Source organism: Ascaphus truei, chromosome 2 (assembly GCF_040206685.1).
Source record: "Ascaphus truei isolate aAscTru1 chromosome 2, aAscTru1.hap1, whole genome shotgun sequence".
NCBI lineage: Eukaryota > Metazoa > Chordata > Amphibia > Anura > Ascaphidae > Ascaphus > Ascaphus truei.
In genome coordinates this window covers 461,294,490-461,318,007 of record NC_134484.1, presented here as the reverse complement: position 1 = coordinate 461,318,007, position 23,518 = coordinate 461,294,490, and the positions used below count along the sequence as shown (strand labels likewise).

At 44.9% G+C, this 23,518-nt stretch overlaps 1 protein-coding gene across 31 annotated transcripts in view; it reads left to right on the top strand.

The window, feature by feature from the left end:
- The window catches only part of OBSCN (obscurin, cytoskeletal calmodulin and titin-interacting RhoGEF), a 462,171-nt gene that overhangs the window by 44,140 nt on the left and 394,513 nt on the right, over nt 1-23,518 (top strand). For all 31 annotated transcript variants that reach the window (XM_075588062.1, XM_075588043.1, XM_075588055.1 and 28 more), the window contains exons 5-6: nt 12,582-12,887; nt 15,505-15,771. In XM_075588062.1, the coding sequence (XP_075444177.1) occupies nt 12,582-12,887; nt 15,505-15,771 (573 nt within the window). The remainder of the gene's footprint in view (nt 1-12,581; nt 12,888-15,504; nt 15,772-23,518) is intronic.

Below are 23,518 nucleotides of genomic sequence, written 5' to 3'. Positions count from 1 at the left end.
ACGCCCAGAGAGGTAATACCGGTATACAAATACACGCCCAGAGAGGTAATACCGGTATACACATACACACACCCAGAGAGGTAATACCAGTATACACATACACGCCCAGAGAGGTAATACCGGTATACACATACACGCCCAGAGAGGTAATACCGGTATACACATACACACACCCAGAGAGGTAATACCAGTATACACATACACGCCCAGAGAGGTAATACCGGTATACACATACACACACCCAGAGAGGTAATACCAGTATACACATACACGCCCAGAGAGGTAATACCGGTATACACACACGCCCAGAGAGGTAATACCAGTATACACATACACGCCCAGAGAGGTAATACCGGTATACACATACACGCCCAGAGAGGTAATACCGGTATACACATACACGCCCAGAGAGGTAATACCGGTATACACATACACGCCCAGAGAGGTAATACCGGTATACACATACACACCCAGAGAGGTAATACCGGTATACACATACAAGCCCAGAGAGGTAATACCGGTATACACATACACGCCCAGAGAGGTAATACCGGTATACACATACAAGCCCAGAGAGGTAATACCGGTATACAAATACACGCCCAGGGAGGTAATACCGGTATACACATACACGACCAGAGAGGTAATACCTGTATACACATACACGCCCAGAGAGGTAATACCGGTATACACATACACACCCAGAGATGTAATACCGGTATACACATACACGCCCAGAGAGGTAATACCGGTATACACATACATGTCCCAGAGAGGTAATACCGGTATACACATACATGTCCCAGAGAGGTAATACCGGTATACACATACACGTCCAGAGAGGTAATACCGGTAAACGCCCAGAGAAGTAACACCGGTATACACATACACGCCCAGAGAGGTAATACCAGTATACACATACACGCCCAGAGAGGTAATACAGGTATACACATACACGCCCAGAGAGGTAATACCAGTATACACATACATGTCCCAGAGAGGTAATACCGGTATACACATACACGCCCAGAGAGGTAATACCGCTATACACATGCACACCCAGAGAGGTAATACCGGTATACACATGCACGCCCAGAGAGGTAATACCGCTATACACATGCACACCCAGAGAGGTAATACCGGTATACACATGCACACCCAGAGAGGTGATACCGGTATACACATGCACACCCAGAGAGGTAATACCGGTATACACATGCACACCCAGAGAGGTAATACCGGTATACACATACACGCCCAGAGAGGTAATACAGGTATACACATACACGCCCAGAGAGGTAATACCAGTATACACATACATGTCCCAGAGAGGTAATACCGGTATACACATACACGCCCAGAGAGGTAATACCGGTATACACATACACACCCAGAGAGGTAATACCGGTATACACATACATGCCCAGAGAGGTAATACCGGTATACACATACACGCCCAGAGAGGTAATACCGGTATACACATACAAGCCCAGAGAGGTAATACCGGTATACAAATACACGCCCAGGGAGGTAATACCGGTATACACATACACGACCAGAGAGGTAATACCTGTATACACATACACGCCCAGAGAGGTAATACCGGTATACACATACACACCCAGAGATGTAATACCGGTATACACATACACGCCCAGAGAGGTAATACCGGTATACACATACATGTCCCAGAGAGGTAATACCGGTATACACATACATGTCCCAGAGAGGTAATACCGGTATACACATACACGTCCAGAGAGGTAATACCGGTAAACGCCCAGAGAAGTAACACCGGTATACACATACACGCCCAGAGAGGTAATACCAGTATACACATACACGCCCAGAGAGGTAATACAGGTATACACATACACGCCCAGAGAGGTAATACCAGTATACACATACATGTCCCAGAGAGGTAATACCGGTATACACATACACGCCCAGAGAGGTAATACCGCTATACACATGCACACCCAGAGAGGTAATACCGGTATACACATGCACGCCCAGAGAGGTAATACCGCTATACACATGCACACCCAGAGAGGTAATACCGGTATACACATGCACACCCAGAGAGGTAATACCGGTATACACATGCACACCCAGAGAGGTAATACCGGTATACACATGCACACCCAGAGAGGTAATACCGGTATACACATACACGCCCAGAGGGGTAATACCGGTATACACATACACCCCCAGAGAGGTAATACCGGTATACACATACATGCCCAGAGAGGTAATATCGGTATACACACACCCAGAGAGGTAATACCAGTATACACACACACGCCCAGAGAGGTAATACCGATATACACATACACGGCCAGAGAGGTAATACCGGTATACACATGCACACCCAGAGAGGTAATACCGGTATACACATACACGTCCAGTATTACCTCAAATCTTTTACTGGACAACGTGTCCAAATACAGGACAGCCCAGTTCAATACTGGACACCTGGCAACCCTAATTGTATATGAAATATACTATTTAATTAAAATGCATGTACAGTACAGTCAGCATGTTCTTCTCCCATGTGCACAGCCGTTGCAATTAAAAGCAATCTCCTTCCCACTTGCAGTCCTACTTAGCCAGGTATTAGCTATGACTTCCAATGCATTACACGCGTGTCAGGTCTCCGCTTTCTGTCATATTAGCCTTCTTCATTAACCGATGGGCCTCAGAACTTGGAAATGGACCATATATTAATGTCATATGAGAAACAGAAAATGAATACGGCGATTTAACCACTTAGATTTTAAGCCCCCCTGTGATTGGAATCCCTAATAGGTTGGAACCCTCCGGCATAAGAGGGTAATAGTAGCCTCAATTAGGGCTCTGTGGTTTCGGGGCATTATTCCACCGGGGTAAAACTTCAGGCTGCTTCTGCAGATGGGAGGAGATCTGCTTGGCCAAAGTTCACTATTAATATTGTTTTTTTGCTTATTCAGACAGCGCTGACAGGTTTCTCTAGATCTGCAGCAAAGCCTGTTAAACGTGGCTGAGAATGACTGCGCTTATAGAGCCGGCGACGTCGCGGCAAAACAAATGTGTTGCCGCTGTGGCGTGCGCTTATAGTAGAAGTGGTTCACCAGAGCGACGGCTTGGTCATGTCAATTTGATTTTTCCAGCGACCGCAGTGTGACATCACCGTCGCCGGCACTGTAAGCGCGGCCAAAGTCACCAAATGTGGCAACTCAAAGATTACTTAGAGCGGGGCGCGCTCAACTCCAGTTCTCCAGACCCACAACAGGTCAGGTTTTCAGGATATCCAAGCTTGAGCACAGGTGGCTCAATCAGTCCCAGTTTTGGCACAGGTGGCTCAATCAGTCCTTGCTTCAGCACAGGTGGCTCAATCAGAGGCTGTCTTTGGCTGAGATTCTTATTGAGCCACCTGTGCTGAAGCTGGGATACCCTGAAAACCTGTCCTGTTGGGGGGCGCTTGAGGACTGGAGTTGAGCACAGCTGACTTAGATCATGTATCAATCTCCATAAATTGCAGCTTTACCATTAAATTGACATGGAGCGGGATACATATTAAATTGCACTGACCAACACACGGGGCAATACTGGGGCAATACTGATCCAAAAAACAGCACCAGAATTATCAGAGGAAAAGTGCAGCAGTGTTCGTTCAGATATTGCTCTATGTTTGCTCACATTTGTGCTGCGGTTCCATAGCTAAGCAGCAGGAGTAACGTGTCTAACATGGTAATAATAGGACCAATGCATCTCGCACTGGCATTTTCTCCAGTTATAAGCAACAATTAGGCTGCCACATCTGAGCTGCCATCAACCTCTTGTGGCTGAGAAGTTTCATAAGATACACAATCAAAAGTTGCTAGATGAAATATAAATACATTATTGACAATGTACAGGACAGGGGGACTCAACTCCAGTCCTCAAGCCCCCCTCCCCCCCAACAGGTCAGGTTTTCAGGATATCCCTGCTTCAGCACTGGTGGCTCAATCAGTCCCTGCTTCAGCACAATGGTCTCAATCAGTCCCTGCTTCAGCACAAGTGACTCAATTAGAGGCACAGTCGAAGACTGAGCCTCTTATTGAGCCCCCTATGCTGAAGCTGGGATATCCTGATAACCTGACCTGTTGGGGCACTTGAGGACTGGAGTTCAGCACCCCAGGACATTAGTACACAACACCCTATGGATTTAGGAAAACTGATATATTTATATCACGTAATCAATGTAATTAACTTTCTTTAAAAGATTCAATCAACCATGAAGTGAATCATAATTTGAAATGGGTTCTGCAAAATGAATGATCTAACATGCATTTGTTATCATTCCCTTTTAGCCGTTTGGCTAATGACAGTATCAACATTACCGTGATCTAACTGCAGATGCAAACAGTTTTCATAAAATAAATTATTTCAAGACTGCAAAGAAAAGGTTAAGAGTTTGAGAATTGATAAAATATATATTTAGATTTCCTTATTGAAGGCACAATTTGCCTACATTTCATCTGTTAACCCTTTCATTTGGGCCCTAAGTGGGACTGCACTTTTCAGCTGGAAGTAGCTCGATATACCAAGGTCTAAGTTACATAGTTACATAGCTATATAGTTAGGGAGTTACACAGCTACTGTATACAGTTACACAGTTACATAGTAGATGAGGTTTAAAACATAAGTCCATCGAGTTCAACCTATGTTAAATTTAAACGACAGATTATTATCCTATATTTGCATTTACAGTATTTTGATCCAGAGGAAGGCAAACACAAACCCCAGTGACACATTATCCAATGATATCTCATAAGGGGAAAAATAAATTCCTTCCTGACACCTAGAATTGGCAATCAGATTACTCCCTGGATCAACATCCTTCCCATGTTTACTTATTAGGTATATCCCTGTAAACCTTTCCATTATAAAATGGAACCTTTTTTGAAGATATCTATTGTATCTGCCATCACAGTCTCCATGGGTAATGAATTCCACATTGTAACTGCCCTTACTGTTGTAACGGGTATTCCACCCCACCCAATCGCATATGTATATATATCTGGGGTGAGTAGAACATACAGCGTTACCCGGTGTGTGGTGCTTTACCTGTTGGCTCGCAGGAGAGCTGAGCTTCCGCCACGGGGAACCTGGGGCAATTATAATAAGAGTAATACGGTACTCAGTGCAGCGCCTCCACCTGCGATGGCTCCCACCAGAGGGGGAGTAGTTCCTCGCAGGACATATACAAATAACCAATACGCAATGACATATATTAACTAATGCCATTTACTAGCATGCAGGGCAAACATATTACATCAGTACCATATTACCTGGTGTCCCTCTCTCAGAGGAGACACTTACTACCGCGTCGTACAGGACGCTACACTCGGACGCCACGGCGGACGCCAACACTCTATGCGCCACACTGGATGCCAACACTTTATGCGCCACCTCCCACGGAATGATCCCACCCCGTGTCCAGTAACCCCAATGTCTCACACTATCAAGTCATATACATGTACGTGTGTGACTGCGCAGTCACTATGTCTGATGATAGGCCTTGTTGGTGCACTTGATGTTAGACTATTACCTGTCGAGCACTCCAGTGCTCGGACCTGCAACGTGCTTCGCAAAGGATCGCGACGAGCTCCCACACGATATCCCGGGTCCACCCGCGTGGTGATCCGTCAGGGGCGATCCCACCCTGAATGCAGTCCAATCCCCGTAAGGGCAGACTTCAGTCCTGTCTCTGTGCAGGAACGCAGCGTCCGCTGTGTCCCTAACTGCCAAATAGCTAATGAGGCAGGGTCCCTAACCTAGGGCCTGTCCCTACAAAACTCAGCTACGGTGACTCAGGGCTATCTGGGGCCTAGGGGACTGCTGGCCTAGTGCAGGGAGTCACTGACTCCTGCACCCTACCTCTTTCCCCTAGCTGCTCCAGTCATCAACTAACAACGTGATTCAGCCCGCGAATGTATATACTTTGTTGTAAGCAGAAGCTCCTGCAGCTCTATTGGCTCCCTGGCGTCATGGGGCCGCTCCAAAGGTTCATGGGACTTGAAGTCCCCTTACAGAGCCCTCCTGTCATTGGTGGCCTTTCGCGCGCTTGTTTCGCGCATGCGCGATCTATCTCAGGGCCTCCCGTCGCACCGGCAGTCTGCGCCTGCGCGAAGCACTGTCATGGCGGCGCCCTGCACCGGGAACCACCGGCGCGCCTCGCAACCCGACCGCGGCCCTAGCAACCGGCCGCACGCGTCTCCAGCAACCGGCCGCAACATGAAGAGAACGCGTCACGCGCGCTCATGCCCCCACACGTCCCCGCGATCGATTGCACGGTATGGTGAGTACCCAGAGGGGGGGGGGGGGGGGGCACAAACCGAAGGGGGACCTGGCTACACTGTAAAGAACCCTTTCCTTTGTTGCTGGTGAAATCTCCTTTCTTCAACCTTGAGGGATGGCCCCGAGTCCTTTGTACATACTGCCCGTGGGATGAATAGTTCTTTTGAAAGCTTCTTGTATTGTCCCCGAATATATTTGTATATAGTTATCATATCCCCTCTTAAACGTCTCTTTTCTTATGTAAATAAATCTAATTTTGGTAGCCTCTCCTCATAAAATAGATTGTCCATTCCGTTTATTAATTTGGTTTCTCTAATCTGCACTTTTTCTTGTTCCATAATGTTTTTTATGGAGTTGTTGCCACAACTGTACTCTATGTTCAAGGTGTGGTCTTACTATTGCTTTATACAGTGGCATAATTATGCTTCCTTCACTACTATTCATACCCCATTTAATGCAAGATAAGATCTTATTTTCCTTTGCAGCTAATGCCTGACATTCAGTAGTATTGTTAAACCTGCTGTCTACAAGCCCCCGAAATCCTTCTCCATCAAGGATTGACCTATTTTTGCCCCATTTTCCCAAATGCATAATATATATATATATTAAACCTCATTTGCCATTTACAGTACCTGCCAAAGTTTCCAGTCTCTCCAAGTCCTTCTGGAGAGAAATTACATCCTGCTCAGATTTTACTACCTTACACAATTTAGTGTCATCAGCAAAGATGGAGACTTTGCTCTCGCTGCTAACCTCAAGGTCATTAATAAACAAGTTAAAAAGTAGGGGTCCCAGTACCGATCCTTGAGGTACTCCACTCATGACCTTAGCCCAACCTGAAAAAATTCCATTTATGACAACCCTCTGTTGTCTGTCCTTTAACCAGTTTTCAATCCAGGTGCAAATATGTTTACCTAGAGCAATTTGCTTTATTTTGTACACCAACCTCTTGTGTGGCACTATACCAAAAGCATTTGCTAAATCTTAGTAGACCACATCAACTGCATTACCCTGGTCTAAATTCCTACTTACCTCTTCAAAGAAACCAATAAGGTTAGTTTGCCATGATATATCCATCATAAATCCATGCTGACTATTACTAATGATTTTGTTTTCCATTAGGTACTCCTGAATATTATCTCGTACTAAACCTTCAAGTAGCTTCCCCTCTAGCTCCCTTTTTAAATATAGGCACCACCTCTGCTTTTTGACAATCTTGTGGTACTGAGCCTGTGGAAATAGAGTCCTTGAATATTAAATATAATGGTTTGGCTATGACTGACCGTAGTTCCTTAAGAACTCTTGGTCCATGGGGACCAGGTGCCTTATTTACTTTAATTTTATCAAGCTGCCTGTGCACTTCTTCCTATGGCTGCACTTATAGTACCGGCGACGCGCCGTCGTGTCGCGGCAAAACAAATGCATTGTCGCCGGCGCTTATATTGCACGCGACGGCGACAAAGCGACGGAGCGACAGTGTTACCAGAAATCTGGTAGTCACTGTTATTTGATTTTTTTCGGCGACGGTCTCCCCTTGATGCCAATCGGGAGCTTCTCCGTGCCTCTGCCCTCTCCTTTTATGACGTGGCTGGCCTTGCAGCCAGAGACGTCGCCCAAAACCCTAAACACAACTTTTGCAAATGGCGACGGTGACGGGTGATGTCATCAGTCACGTCGCCGTCACTTTAAGCGCGGCATTAGTTAACCAATTGTTTGTTAATATAAAGGTTGAAGCTTCCTTCTGTTGCAGTAGTTTTGCAATGGACTGCTCCCTGGTAAACACAGAGGCAAATAATGTATTTAATACCTCTGCCTTTTCCTTATCTCCAATAATTTTCCTGCCCATCTCACTGAAAGGGTCCTATATTGCCATTCCTATCTATCCTGTCTAGTCCATTACCTCTAGTCCCGTACCCCCCACACCCCACCCCCCATCCCCATCCTTCCTAGTTTAAAATCTCCAAGTAATCAGGAAGTCTTTATAAACCCGTAATATTAGGTCAAAAGTACGAGCGGTTATGCACAGTAACAAACTTCTCACTCCTTAGACCTTGTAGACAACCCAAGCTGAATGTCAGAAGCTAATTTTCCTATCGTTTACAACCGGGTGATGACATGGTGTCAAATAGCAGCCAACTGTATATTTCAGTAGCCGGGGAGATGAAATCAAGCCAGGTTATACTATTTTTGCAATTTGTACACTCAGAGACTTAAGTGTCCAATTGGAGGATAGCCTTACTTTCTTAAAGGTACACTAGCCTCTACTCTTACAAAACAAATAAAATATATACATATAGCTTCTCTGACATCTGGAAGGGCGTCCCACCCTATGCCTGGAAGCCCCACCTGTGTTGAAGTAGAAGAACATTGCCCTGACAATCCTGCCCGGGATAGTAGAACACAATTGGTAACGGGGGTTTGAAATAAACGATATGAAAAGGTCACTTTGCACAGTACACAGCGCATGCCCCTACACAGCGCGGCTTCCAATAATAGCCGTTCAAGATGCCTCTGAATGGCCCAGATGGTGCAATACCAAGGCTGCTGCAGAAGACTGTACAGTCATTTTGCTGATATCTCTTTATCCCAATCCCAGCTGTGTGCTGTGGATCAGGCTGATCTATTTACGGGCCTTGCTATAGTACCACCTGCATTTCTAATTATCAGATACAGTATGTGACCACGTATGTGGAATTATTGCTTCTTTACCTTCTTATTTTTTTTTTTTTTTGCAGTATGGGAACAGAATCGCAGTATTTTTGGTTATGAGACCACTTGTTTGCCAAGGTACTTGCTTTGGCGTTAGTGGGTTTACATCTCCCTCCTGGGGAAAGAAAATGGCTGCAAAATCTCAGGCTAATGGGAATCCGCAGGGAGAGAAGCAGCGCTCTCACATGGGGATGCACAGTCTGAACATTCCTTGCCAGGAGCACACGAAGCTTGTTAGATTAGTGTGATCTAAACACCATTTATTGATGAAGAATTCATCAATTTGCAAAATGTCAGGCATTTGCAAAATGGCAGGCGGCCTGTCATCAGCTAGGTGTGGCAACACTTTTAGACGCAAGCACTTTCTGAAATACATGTATTTTTATTGCTTTTTGTATCATATTTTTGTTTTTTCAATAGGAAGCGCAACATCATTAGTTGCTGCTTCCTCTTGGACGGACGTTTAAATTCCCTTTTATAAGAAAGGTAGGAATTCTGGTAACTTAACCGGTAAGTATCTCTGAATCCGGGGGTTGTTCAGCTCTGGAGGACCCGTTGATTCCAACCCTGTAAAAAAAAGGGGTGGGGGGGTTAGTTAGGGGCGATGGCTGCTTTAAGCAATGCAATGTTACATATGAATGTGTTATAGCCCTAACCAGCAGCGGTTGAGTAAAAAAAACAAACATTTAAGGAGCAGACATGATGTCAACTTGGTTATCTGTGTCATTGGTTTGTAGTCGTTGTCACTGATATTAGAGGATTGTGTTCACAGAGTCCAATGGAGTCACTTTTACATTGAAATACCATTACTTTGGTCCAGGACCCCAAATGCCACTGATTTGGGGTCTTCAAGGTTGACATCTTTGGAGGATGGTGGGAACTGTAAACAAGGTTAATGTAATTAAGCTGCTAATGAATGCTGGATGTATCTCTTGGTGCCGATATAGAATATTTACTCATTGCAACATAACCAGTCTGTACCATTGAGAGGTTGGTGACCACTTACTGTACGTTCCGGCTTCTAACAGGACACGATGTTCTGTAGGCAGAACAAAGGCTTTACAAACAGTACCCGATGAAGTGTTCAAATGTGCCATTGTGCCAATACCTAATAGTGTTTCTGTTTAACCCATTCACCATTCAAACACTTCTAATTGGCTTTAAAGAAGCAGAACATGTGTTTTTTTTAATAGGTGAGAAGCAGGGGGCCCCTTGGGCTTAACATTATTAATTTCAGCTTTGGGGACCCCATGCTTCCGGAGATATCTCCATAGGGGGCGCCGGTAGCAGCACTGCAGGTTTAAAGCTCCCGGTCACGCGATCCAATAGGAAGCTGCAAGGGATGACGTCGCGGCTTCCTATTGGCCGACGTGTCGCGGGGAACTTTAAACCCGCCATTTCAACAGCCCCACACAGCCCGGCCGGAGTTCCTACCGGCACCCCCTACGGAGGTAAATATCTCTGTCAGCAGGGGTCCCGATAGTTGAAATGAACACAGTTCAGCTACGGAAACCCCCTGCGTCAATCCTCTAACTGTAAAAACAATGCAATGGAAGCAGGATTGTTGTTTTAAACTATGCAAAATGTCGACAAAATGTTTAAAACAGTATTCATTAAGAAGTGCTTAATAGAGATGGGCACATTTATATGGATGTTGGAAAAATCATACAAATATAGTCTGGTTCCCCCCCCCCCCCCCCGGTACATCTTATTACAAATACAGTACGGTAGATAGAGATGAAGAAGCGCTCTAACGCAAGGTATAATAACCAATAATGGCCAATGCCAGTATCCAAGGATAATCCAGAACCAATAATGATGAATTGAAGTAGTAGCTAGCAATATTGGGTTAACAAAACCTCCTGAAGACAGGTGATGGGTAGGAATAACCCCCCCCCCCCACGATCAGTCTCATTGGAAGTACCCCTGTAGCAATAATGTACTCCGAATTCCTCGGTTTATGGCTGGCAGGATGTGCAGCTTCCAGTGGTAGGGAATGCAGAGAATGGGAAGGAGCGCACGATCCGACGGGAGCAAGGAGAGGACCCAGTTCAAAAAAATAAACTTTAATGTGTCTTAGGCCTAAAATCCAACGCGTTTCGAACGCTAGTGCGTTCTTTGTCCTTGATAAAGAACGCACTAGCGTTCGAAACGCGTTGGATTTTAGGTCTATGACACATGAAAGTTTATTTTTTGAACTGGGTCCTCTCCTGGCTCCCGTCGGATCGTGCGCTCCTTCTTATTCTCTGCATACAAATACAGTACGTGCAGGTCTTACTGTACGCCCGGACTTTCTTACATGGGAAACGTGCAGCTCCCGTAACATATTGGCCTCGCTTCAAAATGCAAAATGAAGCCGATTTTACATCAGAGAGAATTGAGACCCGTTGACGTGAGAAGTGATTTTGTGTGGAAGCCATTGAGTGGGCTACACACACGTCTCAGGATCTTTACATTAACCCTTAGTTATGGGCATGTTTTTGCTGGCACTGACAGGGACACGTATTCAGCAATAACGGAAACTGTTGACATCTCTCTCTCTTTTTTTTTATTTTTAATACCCATAAAAGTTAAAAGCGACCAGCAGATGTATCTCTGGAGTGAAATATTGCAACACAAACAGAGAGCTTAAATAATAATAATAATAATAATAGCATGTTCTTGTATAGCGCTGCTAGTTGTACGCAGCGCTTTACAGAGACATTTTGCAGGCACAATGCCCCGTGGAGCTTACAATCTATGTTTTGGTACCTGAGGCACAGGGAGATAAGGTGACTTGCCCAAGGTCACAAGGAGCCGACACCGGGAATTGAAACAGGCTCCCCTGCAGCAATCTCAGTGTCAGTCAGTGTCTTCACTCACTGAGCCACTCCCTCTTAAGTCAATGCAGAGAACTTCATCTATTTTATTCAACGTTGACATTGACAAAAAAAATTCACACAGTGATAGGTATACAGTGGTGGCAATATGGTGCTCAAAGTACCCGGACCTATATGTTAATAAAGGGAGAATGAGATCTGACTGGGGAGTAATCAGTAACAATAAGTAGTACAAAAACCTATAATGGGGCTCTAGTCACCCTGAAGGTAGGGGTAGGTGCACAAAGACACCCTCCTTTACCTCATTGGGCTGGCCTCAGGTAAAGTACTCACAGCTTAAAGCCTCCAGTAGCTATCTCCATCAGCGTGCAGCTGTATCCTGGTAAGGGACATCCAATATAGTGTGTGTGCAGCGCACAGCCAAGAAAGGGGATGAGGAGCAGGTCTGGCAAAACATCTTTATTTTGAGTCCATAAAAACGGGGGTTACAACCTTCAACGCGTTTCGTGCTGCGGTGCACGAAACGCGTTGAAGGTTGTAACCCCCGTTTTTATGGACTCAAAATAAAGATTTTTTGCCAGACCTGCTCCTCATCCCCTTTCTTGGCTGTGCGCTGCACACACACCACACAGGGATAGGGATGGCATTATATCTTAAATAGCCAATAGATTTAAAAAAATGGAAAAAACATATTTGTACTAATTTATTGACATTTTCTTCTTTTTTTTACAGCTTTAAGGAAACCCCCTTCAAATGCCCCCATTAACCCCGTGGTAACCGATAAAACGGAAACATCCCTTACATTAGCCTGGTCCCCTCCCCCGATGGACCGGCCAGTGCCCATTGATGGGTACATCATAGAACATAAGAAACTCGGCGCCACGACCTGGGCGAGGTGCCACCACTCAGCAAGTGTGTCTGTCTCAGAATTCACTGTCACCAACGTTCAGGATGAAGGACACTTCCAGTTCCGGGTCAGCGCAGTCAATAGCTATGGCCAGAGTCCTTACCTGGAGTTCCCTGGAACATTGCATCTGGGTGAGTTTCCTGGTTGTTTCCTTTTCCTGTACACCTTATATAGGCCTTGTGGTCTAGATCAAAACTGGCATTAATGCTGTAGATCAGGGGTGACCAACTCCAGTCCTCAAGGGCCGCCAACAGGTCGGGTTTTAAGGATATCACTGCTTCCGCACAGGTGGTGCAGTCTTCGACTGAGCCACTGATTGAGCCACCTGTGGTGAAGCAGGGATATCCTGAAAACCTGAATGCTGGTGGCCCTTGAGGACAGGAGCTGGCCATCCCTGGTGTAGATTGTCGCAGATCTGATTGTTACCTTAAACCTTTATGCCCAGCATCCTTAACCTTTTAGCTGAGAGGAGTCCGATAGCATCAGCGTGCCAGTGTACCTCCAGGATCACAACCACGTAATTGCTTTGGTTGATGATGACACAGTATTGGCCAGGTCAACAATGGCGCAAACCAAAGTGGAGCATCCTCCACTGCCGTTCTGATCGCGTTCACCCATCCACTAGCTCTCGTCCTAGAAAACTAGCAAAAATCACAACGCTCCCTGATCATAGAGGCCCCTGTCGTGCCGGCCCATGTGACATTCAGGGATCATCATAAGGGAAGCCTAAAAAAGTAGCGGTTGCAAGGCTATATATCCAGAATTTCTGAACCTGTTAAACAAAGACGAAAAGCTTGTAGGACCTGATTTCGTTTGTAAAATATTTGTACTCGAGACAAGAAATCCTTTTGAAAATAAATTCCTTAAAAAATGCAAGTTTGTAAATAAAAAGTAATGATGTCCCCAGTGCCACCAACCTTTGACTGCTGCTGGAGTGCGATGGGAGTGGACGTCCTGCCTTTATCAGTGAACAGTCAATGATCCTTACAGATATAATTTAGTCACATCTTTCCTTTAGAACACTCTGTCTAGTCACCTGAGTGAACTGGTCTTTTAAAACAAAAGTCACAATTCAAAGCTTCTGATGATTTGTGAATCACAAAGATAGAAGAAGAAAAAATATAGATTTTTTTCAAGGGGAATTGAACCTGAATTGTTCAAAAAAAAAGCAAAACATTTCGGCATTTAGGCTTCAGAGAGCTTCTCGCAGCAGTTTTCACTGGAGGAATGCCGATAAGTCTGGGGTTTGCTGATGCTTTGTTTATGTTGTTAGATCTTGCGGCACTTTATTCACCTGGCAGTTATATTCATATATTTGTGATTATTTTCCCAATTGTTTTTTTTAATTATCTGAAGATCTGCACCAGTTTATAACACATACTGTATTTAATCAGCTCTGCTCCTGATGTCTCGCTGATCTGCTGGCAAAACGATAGAACCAGAGCGTGCACCTCTTACCAAGTCAAGCAATTGCCATACATGCCTGTAGGTATTAATCACAAATAGTTATGGAGTGCAAACGTTTCTGTCCCTATGGACCTTCCTCAGGGTTGGCCGGTCCCCAGGTCCTTTCTTTGTGCCCAGCTGCATTGACTTCAGAATTTTAAGAGCCCCAAGCAAGGGCCCAAAGGATCCAAACGTTGGCACCAAATGGCTGTGTGTTATTAATAACTACAGCTCAACCCCGTTATAACGCGATCCGCTATAACGCGGATCTGCTTATAACGCGGTTTGAGCGTGGACCCCGAATTTAATTTATTTTTTGCACACACTGCACACACTCACTGCACACTGCACACTCACAGCACACTGCACACACTCACAGCACACTGCAGATACTCACAGCACACTGCACACTCAGCACACTGCACACACTCAGCACACTGCACATACTCACAGCACACTGCACACACACACACACTGACACACTGACACACACAAACAGTCTCACACAGTCAAATACACACACACACACACACAGAGACACACTGTCTCTTTAAGGGAGCTTGCTCTCGCAAGACGGAAGCAGAAGCAGGAAGCAGAGACAGGGAGAAGAGCTGCCAGATGCCGGGTAAGTGCTGTGTGCTGTTGCCGCTGCCCCACCGGGTCTGGGAACGCTGGGAGAGTTCTCAGCTTTCCCCCTCCGGCGTACACGGTACCACCACAAAAAAATAAATAAAATAAAATAAAAATTCGGCGACCATTTTTTTTCCGCGACCCCGTTTATAACGTGATGGTCGCGGGTGGCCCCCCCCCCCCCCGAGGATCGCACTATAACGGGGTTAAGCTGTACTTTTAAATATGACAACTGCTTAAGCTTGACTTGTGACTGGGTGTGCTCCCTGGTTCTATCATTTGGTTGACTTTGGCCCCTATGAGTTGGACTTATACCCTTGAGCACCCTTTTTTCTTTTTGTGATTTTGATGTATGAGTTTGCACAGAGGTTTCTCTTTTGTCTCAGTAATCATGTCGTTGGTTAGGACATCTTGCTTTTCTAGGCCAGTAAACCTGTCCTGATTTGACTGACATACGGACCAAATATGTCCCCTGGAAACATATGTCACCAGGTTACGTTGAATAGTTCAGTGCTTGGTCTTGTGCATTGTTAACATTAGGATGATTGCATTATACCACATTAAGTCTATCCTCCTGCCAATATGTATCAATGACCCACAGGGCTGTCCCGTCCTGTTCACTAACAGTATATGATTAATTGTTCCATAAATATCATTTTCTTTCTCTTTCAGAACCTAAACCTTCTGTTAAAACCTCACTGAAACCTGTTGAAGTTACGCTGGGGGGAGAAGCAACATTTTCCATTGATCTAAGTACAGTGTCTTCTGGCATTTGGCTCCTAAAGGGCAAAGTTATTCAGAGCAATGAGCAGTACATAATAAAACAAGTCAAGAGCACTCACATCCTCATCATCAAAAGTGTCGCTCAGGCAGACGATCAAGCAGATGTGAAATTCATAGCTAATGGAATTGAAAACACCACCAAGCTGAGAGTGAAAGGTATCGATATGTTTTTTATATTCAACAGTTTTCCAAAAACAGCTTTAGTCTTCGTTCTGACATTAATAGTAAATAAAAATATCACTTGTGCGCACACTTGCACGTCTCAGACAGGTCTGCAACCCAGCTTTTCCCCATTATCTCTTAGTATGCAATGCTTCCGCTGCAGCAAGGGATTCTGGGAAATGATATGCAAATGAGTACACAGTGTCACCTTTAACTTCATGTGCATTTTAACTGTAACGATGTTTCCCCCACCCGATCGCAGATAGGGGCCATTACAGGGTGTGTGGTGCATATACCTGCTGGCAACAGGAGGGCTGAGTCGTCCGCCGATGGTAGTGGGGACACAGGACCAGGCTTCTGGGGTACATACCCCACATAATACTTAGCAGTGCAGCGCCTCCGGCTCCAGGGAAATGGAGATGATCTCCCACGGTAGAACTTATTACCTCTCCCCCCCAGTAAGGTCACGCACCAGGCAGAAGGTATATAATAACAGGAACGGGTTTATTACTACACTCTGCAGTAACAGTTACACGGCAGTCTTCTGCTGGATACAGTCTGTCAGGGCAGCTATCACTGAAGATGGTCCCTGGACCGTCACTACAGGCCAAGGGCTCCCACAGCCATCCTCGCTCTTCCCCACTTCCCTAGCGGAGGCAGAGGTATGCTCCAAACTCACTCTCTCCCGGAGGGAAGAGCACATGGGAAGGCCCCAATCTCAGGCTCCCAGTTGTGTGACCTGCCTTCCTCAGAGGGGAAGGAACCTCCTAATTTTAGGGCGGTCCTGCCCTTAAGTACAGCCAGAAGGCGGGCACCCCGTTGTCCCAGCTACAACAGGAAGTACCACCCTCTGCTGTCACTCAAGTACAGTGCCAAAGGTGAGCTGGAAAACTCCATACCAACTACTGGCAACCTGATAGTAGCAGGGTTTACTGCCAGCCCATTGAGTAGAATAGTAGCCAGGGGTGGCCCTGATACATAACATAGTCCCGTATAAGCTTATACCTGCCGTATTACACAGCTTTTCAGCACTTAAAGAAGTGCATAGCCAGTAAACCTACATATAGACAGCTTTTTCAATCTGACTTTGCAATGTGCATCTGGAATAGGTTTCACCCACACATTATAGATGTTATGGTGACATTAAATAATAGTTTCTTTGTAACAATACGTTGTAAGAATGCTTTGCATTGCGTAACACATTGAGGAATTGCAATTATTCCTTTAACCCGATCAGTTTTCAGATTTCTTACAGAATGTTTATACAAGCTGATGGGAAAATTAACATTCTTTAATTGTTGACCATCAATAAAAAAAAGCTGTGTGTGCTGTGCATGCGCATAGTAAGTGAAACTTCTTTGACTTTTGTCACAGAAATTGTATTTGTGTTGGTGATGTTTTAATTAAAATCAAAATACAATTTCATTGACAAAACGCAAATAAATTTGACTTATAATGCGCGTGCTCGGCACACATCCCCTGTATTAGCTATTTGCACTAAGTGTGAATTCCTCGTGTGTGCGTGACTATGAGTGTGCGTGTGCGTGTGACTGTGCGTGTGCATGTGAGTGTGCGTGTGAGTGTGCGTGTGAGTGTGTGTGTGCGCCTGTGTGTGCTTGTGAGTGTGAGTGTGCGTGTGAGTGTGCGTGACTGTGAGTGTGTGCGCGTGACTGTGTGACATAGGCTTGTGACAGTGTGTGTGTGTGTGTGTGACAGTGTGTGTCTGTGAGTGCGCATGTGTGTGTCTGTGTGTGACACAGGGTGTGTGCGTGTGACAGTGTGTGTCTGAGTGCACGTGTGTGTGACAGGGTGTGTATGTGACTGTGTGTGTGTGACACGGGGTGTGTACGAGTTGTGACAAACGGCTTAATCCGGGGCTCCGCCGTCTGTCCGGGACTGTTAGAACACGGTCTTTTAGGGTAGGTTAAATGACGAGGCGTCACGTGCTGTTCCTTTAAACAGGCTATGCCTGGTTTATTCAGTCCCAGGCACTGAGACTGCCACAGTGCGTACAACAGAAACACATCAAAACAAAATCCTGCTCACCTGAGCGATAACTTAACTTAGGTATTCCCTGACTCAGGGTTGAAGTGGCTTTTCCACTTCCAACAACAAAATAAGGAACTTTGCAGTTTTAGACAAAAAAAGAGCAGAATGATTTTACCTGTTTGGGGAGAGGCTTTTCCCCTCTCTGCTTCCAGCAGCCTTCCTGCCTCCAGGCTCTTGAGGGGAGAGGAACCAGGAAATCAGCCTTAAATACCTGATTTCTAATTAGCATGACAGGTGACAGAAATCAGGCAGCAGACAAACTCTGGTCTGGATCCCTTATCCCTCAGTTCCAGCGCTTGCCAAACTGTGGGATGGAGTGCATGCATTCTGAGGCTGCACTTCCAGCCTAAACAGGATAGAAACTGTTCAGTATCCTGGGAGCCCTATATATGGAATTTATTACCATCCCCTGGTTTCTGTCACAGAGTATATATGAATGACACACTTACCCGCGTTGGGCGAAGCAGGATCCCAGGACTCGGGTCGGGCAGGATCCCGCAGGCCGCCTCCCCGCTGCTGGCCGGGGCGGGCCGGGTGCGGAGGATCCGGTTTATCTCATCGTAGTAGCGGCAGATCTTGTGGGCGTGCCCGTTCTTCTGGAAGCCCTCCCGGGCCTGGTAGTACTGACGCTTCAGGCCCTTGATGCGGATCCGGCACTGCTCCAGGGTGTGCTCGAAGCCCAGCTCGCTCAGCTGGCCGGCCACGTCCCGGTACATGTGGCTGTTGCGGAAGTTACCGTCCAGGGCCGACTGCACGTCCGCCTCCCCCCAGATATCCAGCAGGGCGCGGGTCTCCATGTCTGACAACAGGAAGCCCCGGGTTTTGGTGATCAGCCTCCGCACGCACACAGACATCCCGCCGGGCAGGGGTTCGGTGACCGGCCCGGAGATCAGCTACACGCAGGAGGCAGGCATGTGAAGCAGAGCTGCGCTGCAGGGAGTCTGCCCGTCCTCCTCATTCACCCAGCAGCAGCAGCGCAGGGAGGTCTCCGAGCCGTGGCGTCCGTGAGCGTCGCCATGAATACCGCGCATGCGCGGCATGGCAGCGGGCGGGGAACGGCGGCCGTTAGGGGGGAGTGGTGGCCGTTAGTACTTGCTCTAATATTTGTGTTATTAACCATCAAAGTAGTTACATAGTTACATAGTTACATAGTAGATGAGGTTGAAAAAAGACTTCCGTCCATCAAGTTCAACCTATGCTAAATTTAGACAACAGATACTTTATTCTATATCTATACTTACTTATTGACTGTCAGGAAGTTATGTATGTCACCTGGATTTTGAATGTTTTTATTTTTATTTATAAGTCTCATATCAACATCACAGGTTATTAATTACATATACAAGGAAGCACTATCCAGGTGTAGTGGTCTAAGCTAAGTAAGTGAGTGCTGCATGAGAGAGAACTGGTTCCAGTGAAGCAGTGTCCAGGAGAAATCAGCGCACTTCAAAAAATGAAATAAAAAAAAGAACACAATGGTGAAGCAAGTTCAAAAACAAAGCTCACAAAGCAGAAGTGGTGAGATATGCACTTACATGCAAGTGCCTGGGCACAGAATGGAATATTTTCCTCCTTCTCTCCACACAAGATGGGTATGTAAGGAAAGCTGTAACCTCTTCATAAAGGTAAAAAAGCTTCTTTATATGTAAAAAACAGGGTATAACTCACAGGACACGGCGAGCCCGGTCACGGCATCCGGAAGGGAGGAGGACTCCATCAGCTGGCTGCGATTTTTTTTTTATGTACTAACTCTGTCCTGTGAGTTATATCCTGTTTTTTTTTTACATATAAAGAAGCTTTTTTTTTTTTTTACCTTTATGAAGAGGTTACAGCTTTCCTTGCATACCCATCTTGTGTGGAGAGAAGGAGAAAAAGATTCCATTCTGTGCCCAGGCACTTGCATGTAAGTGCATATCTCACCACTGCTGCTTTGTGAGCTTTGTTTTTGAACTTGCTTCACTATTGTGTTCTTTTTATATTTTTGAGGCATGCGTTATTAGCACATCTTCCACAGCTCCACAGAAAACCTGTTACACCTCAGTGTCACCACCTGCAGAGATTAACTGCAGCAAAGGGTTCTGGGTAATGACAGGCAAATGAACACACTGAAAATGTCATCTTCCCTGGTCTGCAGTCTCACTATGTGACAAGCAGGTTTTGAGGACGTAATATGTAAGCGCACTTATAAGCTCATTATTTTTCCCGCATCAGGTGTGCGGGAGACTTATTTTGTTACTTATCCATCATAAATTGGGTCTCATGTCCCAATCTCAAATTCTAGAGAGAACACATATTAGAACGTCACACGTGTTAGAAAGTCGCAGAAGTAATGACAGTAGCGTTTCCATTAGTTTATGAATTATCGTGCTTACTATAAAATGTAAACCCCACAGGTTTGGGTGACTTTTGTCATCAACATTTAGCACAGTTTTGAAACCTTACTGATATTGTCACAGGAAACCCCTTTTGTCTTGAAGTGGTTACACATAAGCTTAGGACAACTCTGCTTGCATTGACTTCTATATTTCAATCTCAGTGGAATATGTGGGTAACCGGTGCATCAAAAAATTACAAGTCCCAATATGGATAATAAATTCTTCCGTTGAAGACACTCCAATATGATAGTGAGCAGCAACTAAGACACCCTAATAGGTCTAGGCTCTAGGAGACTAGTACCTAGTGCTGACAAGCACAATACACAGTACATAAATGATCCCATCCATAATAGTATAAGGTAGTGATATGCAAGAAAACTCACTTTTGGCTTCCAGATTTCTTTTCAGAGGAGTGGTCCCATCAGGTATCCTGAGCAGCGTGCAATCCACCAGGCAGGCAAGTAGAAGATGGGTGAACAAAGGCAGTGCACTGCTTAAAAACGATGGAGGCGGCTCATGGTGGCAAAAAGAGTTCCATTTATTAAATAAGGGGATCAAACATAACCCCTGGATGACACAGAAAACGCACACTGTCGTTCTGATGAGCTTCATAGCCATACTACCATGCCTTATTCATGGCATTATGTTTTATGGTGCTACCAATGGTAGTGCTTATGTTTCTAAATTGCATGTTTCCTCAATATAAAACGCTGTGTCTTTATGTGCTACACAAATGTTTTGTTCCCTTTACCCTTTTTTAAAGGACAATTTCTTATACATCTCTATATTGCTAAGGAAGGAGGGAAATTTGGTGTTTTTCTGTTTTTCTTTATTATCTCAATGGGGCTATTGGTTACAGTAATATATAATTAGATGAATATTAAGGATAAGGGGTTACTTATTTATCTATTTATCATTATCCATTTTCCTTTATACCTTAACACCATGTGATGTGGAAGTGAATATGGTGGTTTTCACATGCTCTATGATTTGTTTTAGTTGTATATATCTTTAATATACATATAGACAGTGTTCGACAAACCTATACATTTGCTCGCCCCGGGCGAGTGGATTTAACATCGTGGCGAGCTCCTATTGGCCCAAGCAGCACACGTTTGGTACTAGGTGGCGAGTAGATTTTTTTGTGATTTGTCGACCACTGCATATAGATATTTTTCTTTATATGGAAATATCTTTTTAATGCTTTGGGGGCTTGTTTTAGCTGATATGGTGACATCATTGCTCTTGATTTTCATATTGTCTTTATGTTTTGATTTTTGTTTGTTTGTTACATAAAGTTTTGATGTTCAAGGCTTTTTTTTTTAACCAGTGACCAATCATATGCTCCACTTTCATACCCATAGTAGTCCCCTGACTTGTTCTTGGGGAAACAATAAAGTTTATTTGACATTCAGTCTTTTGGTCCTATCAGGACCGGGTTACGAAGGGAGAGCGTTCCGATTGGTTAATGAGCGATGACGTCACGGATCTGGCGCGAATAGTGCTTGTATTTATATTTGCTTGTCTGTTTAGTTTAGAATACACCTTGATAAAGGGCGCACGGCCCGAAACGCGTAGGTGTGCGTTTTCTGTGTCATCCAGGGGTTATGTTTGATCCCCTTATTTAATAAATTGAACTCTTTTTGCCACCATGAGCCTCCTCCATCGTTTTTAAGCAGTGCACTGCCTTTGTTCACCCACCTTCAATCTCAGTGGGCCTAGACTCGTATTCAATCACGAGACATACAGTACTTTTACTAACTTGACAGTTGTTAGTAGACGTTGTTTACGAGTATATGTTCGGTTTTCTTAGCCATACTACAGGGCCTTGCTGCATGTTTACCGGAGAAGCTAGCATATTAACACTTCCGTGGACAGTAGTGTGGCACCATTAACACGTGGCTTAATGTGGATCCTTTCTTTGGCACCCCATTAAGTATACTGAAAGGCATCTCATGCACTCTGAAAATGCCAAATATTCGTTTATGCTGGCTTGAAATCCAACATTTGTCTCCCCTCAGGGACTAAAGCAGGATTACACATGAATGCCTTTCGGTTGTTCCAATAAAAAGGCATCAGAGCCTGCAAAGAATGCATTGGTAAAGGACAGATATGGTCATTAAGACCTCTGCAGTAGCGAATGTAATGCTGTTCTGCAGCCTTTTTGAGTAGCGGAATGTAAGCCTGGATCTCGGGACAGCAAAGGTTGCGCATGTAGAATATGTGATATGAATCTCCTGCCGAAGGAACGCCCTTTAACTGCTGATCTAGCAATGGGTTTTGCAGCTGTTGTGAAGGTACATTGTGTTTTGGCAGGCAATAGCGTGGCTAAGTTAACCCCTTTGCTGCTAGAGGGGCCAGTTATATATTTTGTAGCGATGATCACAGTATAATGTGAGCGTCCTTTCCTGCTACCTCTTGAATGTCTTCTTCTTAGAGACATTATAGAGAAACTAGAACATAAAGATGCAAAATCTGTAGCACATCACCTGTCTTACAACTGTGTTCCCATTCCCTTAACCTACAAAATAACCAGTCGGAGAGTTGATCCCTCGCATGCAGCTTCAACTAGCACACATTCATTTATATCACAGTAGGTTTATTGAACAATCTTGTGCATGGTGATCTGTTTTAATCCCAATCACTCTTTGTCAGGTCTAATACTATTATTATTATGTTATTATAGCTCAGTGAAGATCCATGGGACCGACATGCACAAAAGGGTTCAATTAAATGACTGTGATATGAACGGAGTCTGCTGGCGGTCCCTGCATTAATAAAATATCAAAATACTACCTGCCCTCAGGAAGCGCCTTTCACAGTAACAACTTTGTACCTTTTCAGCAAATGGGGAAAAATAAAGGAGTTGTATGGTACTACTTGTGTATACTGCACTGTACAGTTACCTGCATGTTATGTAGTTATAATAGCAGATACAGAATCCCGTGTTTCATTTTCACTAGGGACCATCGTCATACCGGTGATGGGACTAAAATACTGTATTGTGGTGCTAAACTCTAAGGCCTATTAAGGTGCCTTCTTTCTTAGCACTGCTGTGGCTGTAACATATTTTGAATGAACCATGATGGTTTCTTAAACTAAAAATTCAAATACAATGTGGTTTGGTCTTGATTTCCTGTGCAGGTCATTGAACACATTACTTACGCTGAGCAACGTAGCTCTCTATTGTGCATTCATGAATATTCAGGTGAATGTCGCTGAACTCTTCTTCAGTGTGGGTGCAATGATCCCAATACTCAGAGAGCTAACAATCTCTATCGGCTGCACCATAAACTCCCCAGGGTCACATAAAAGTT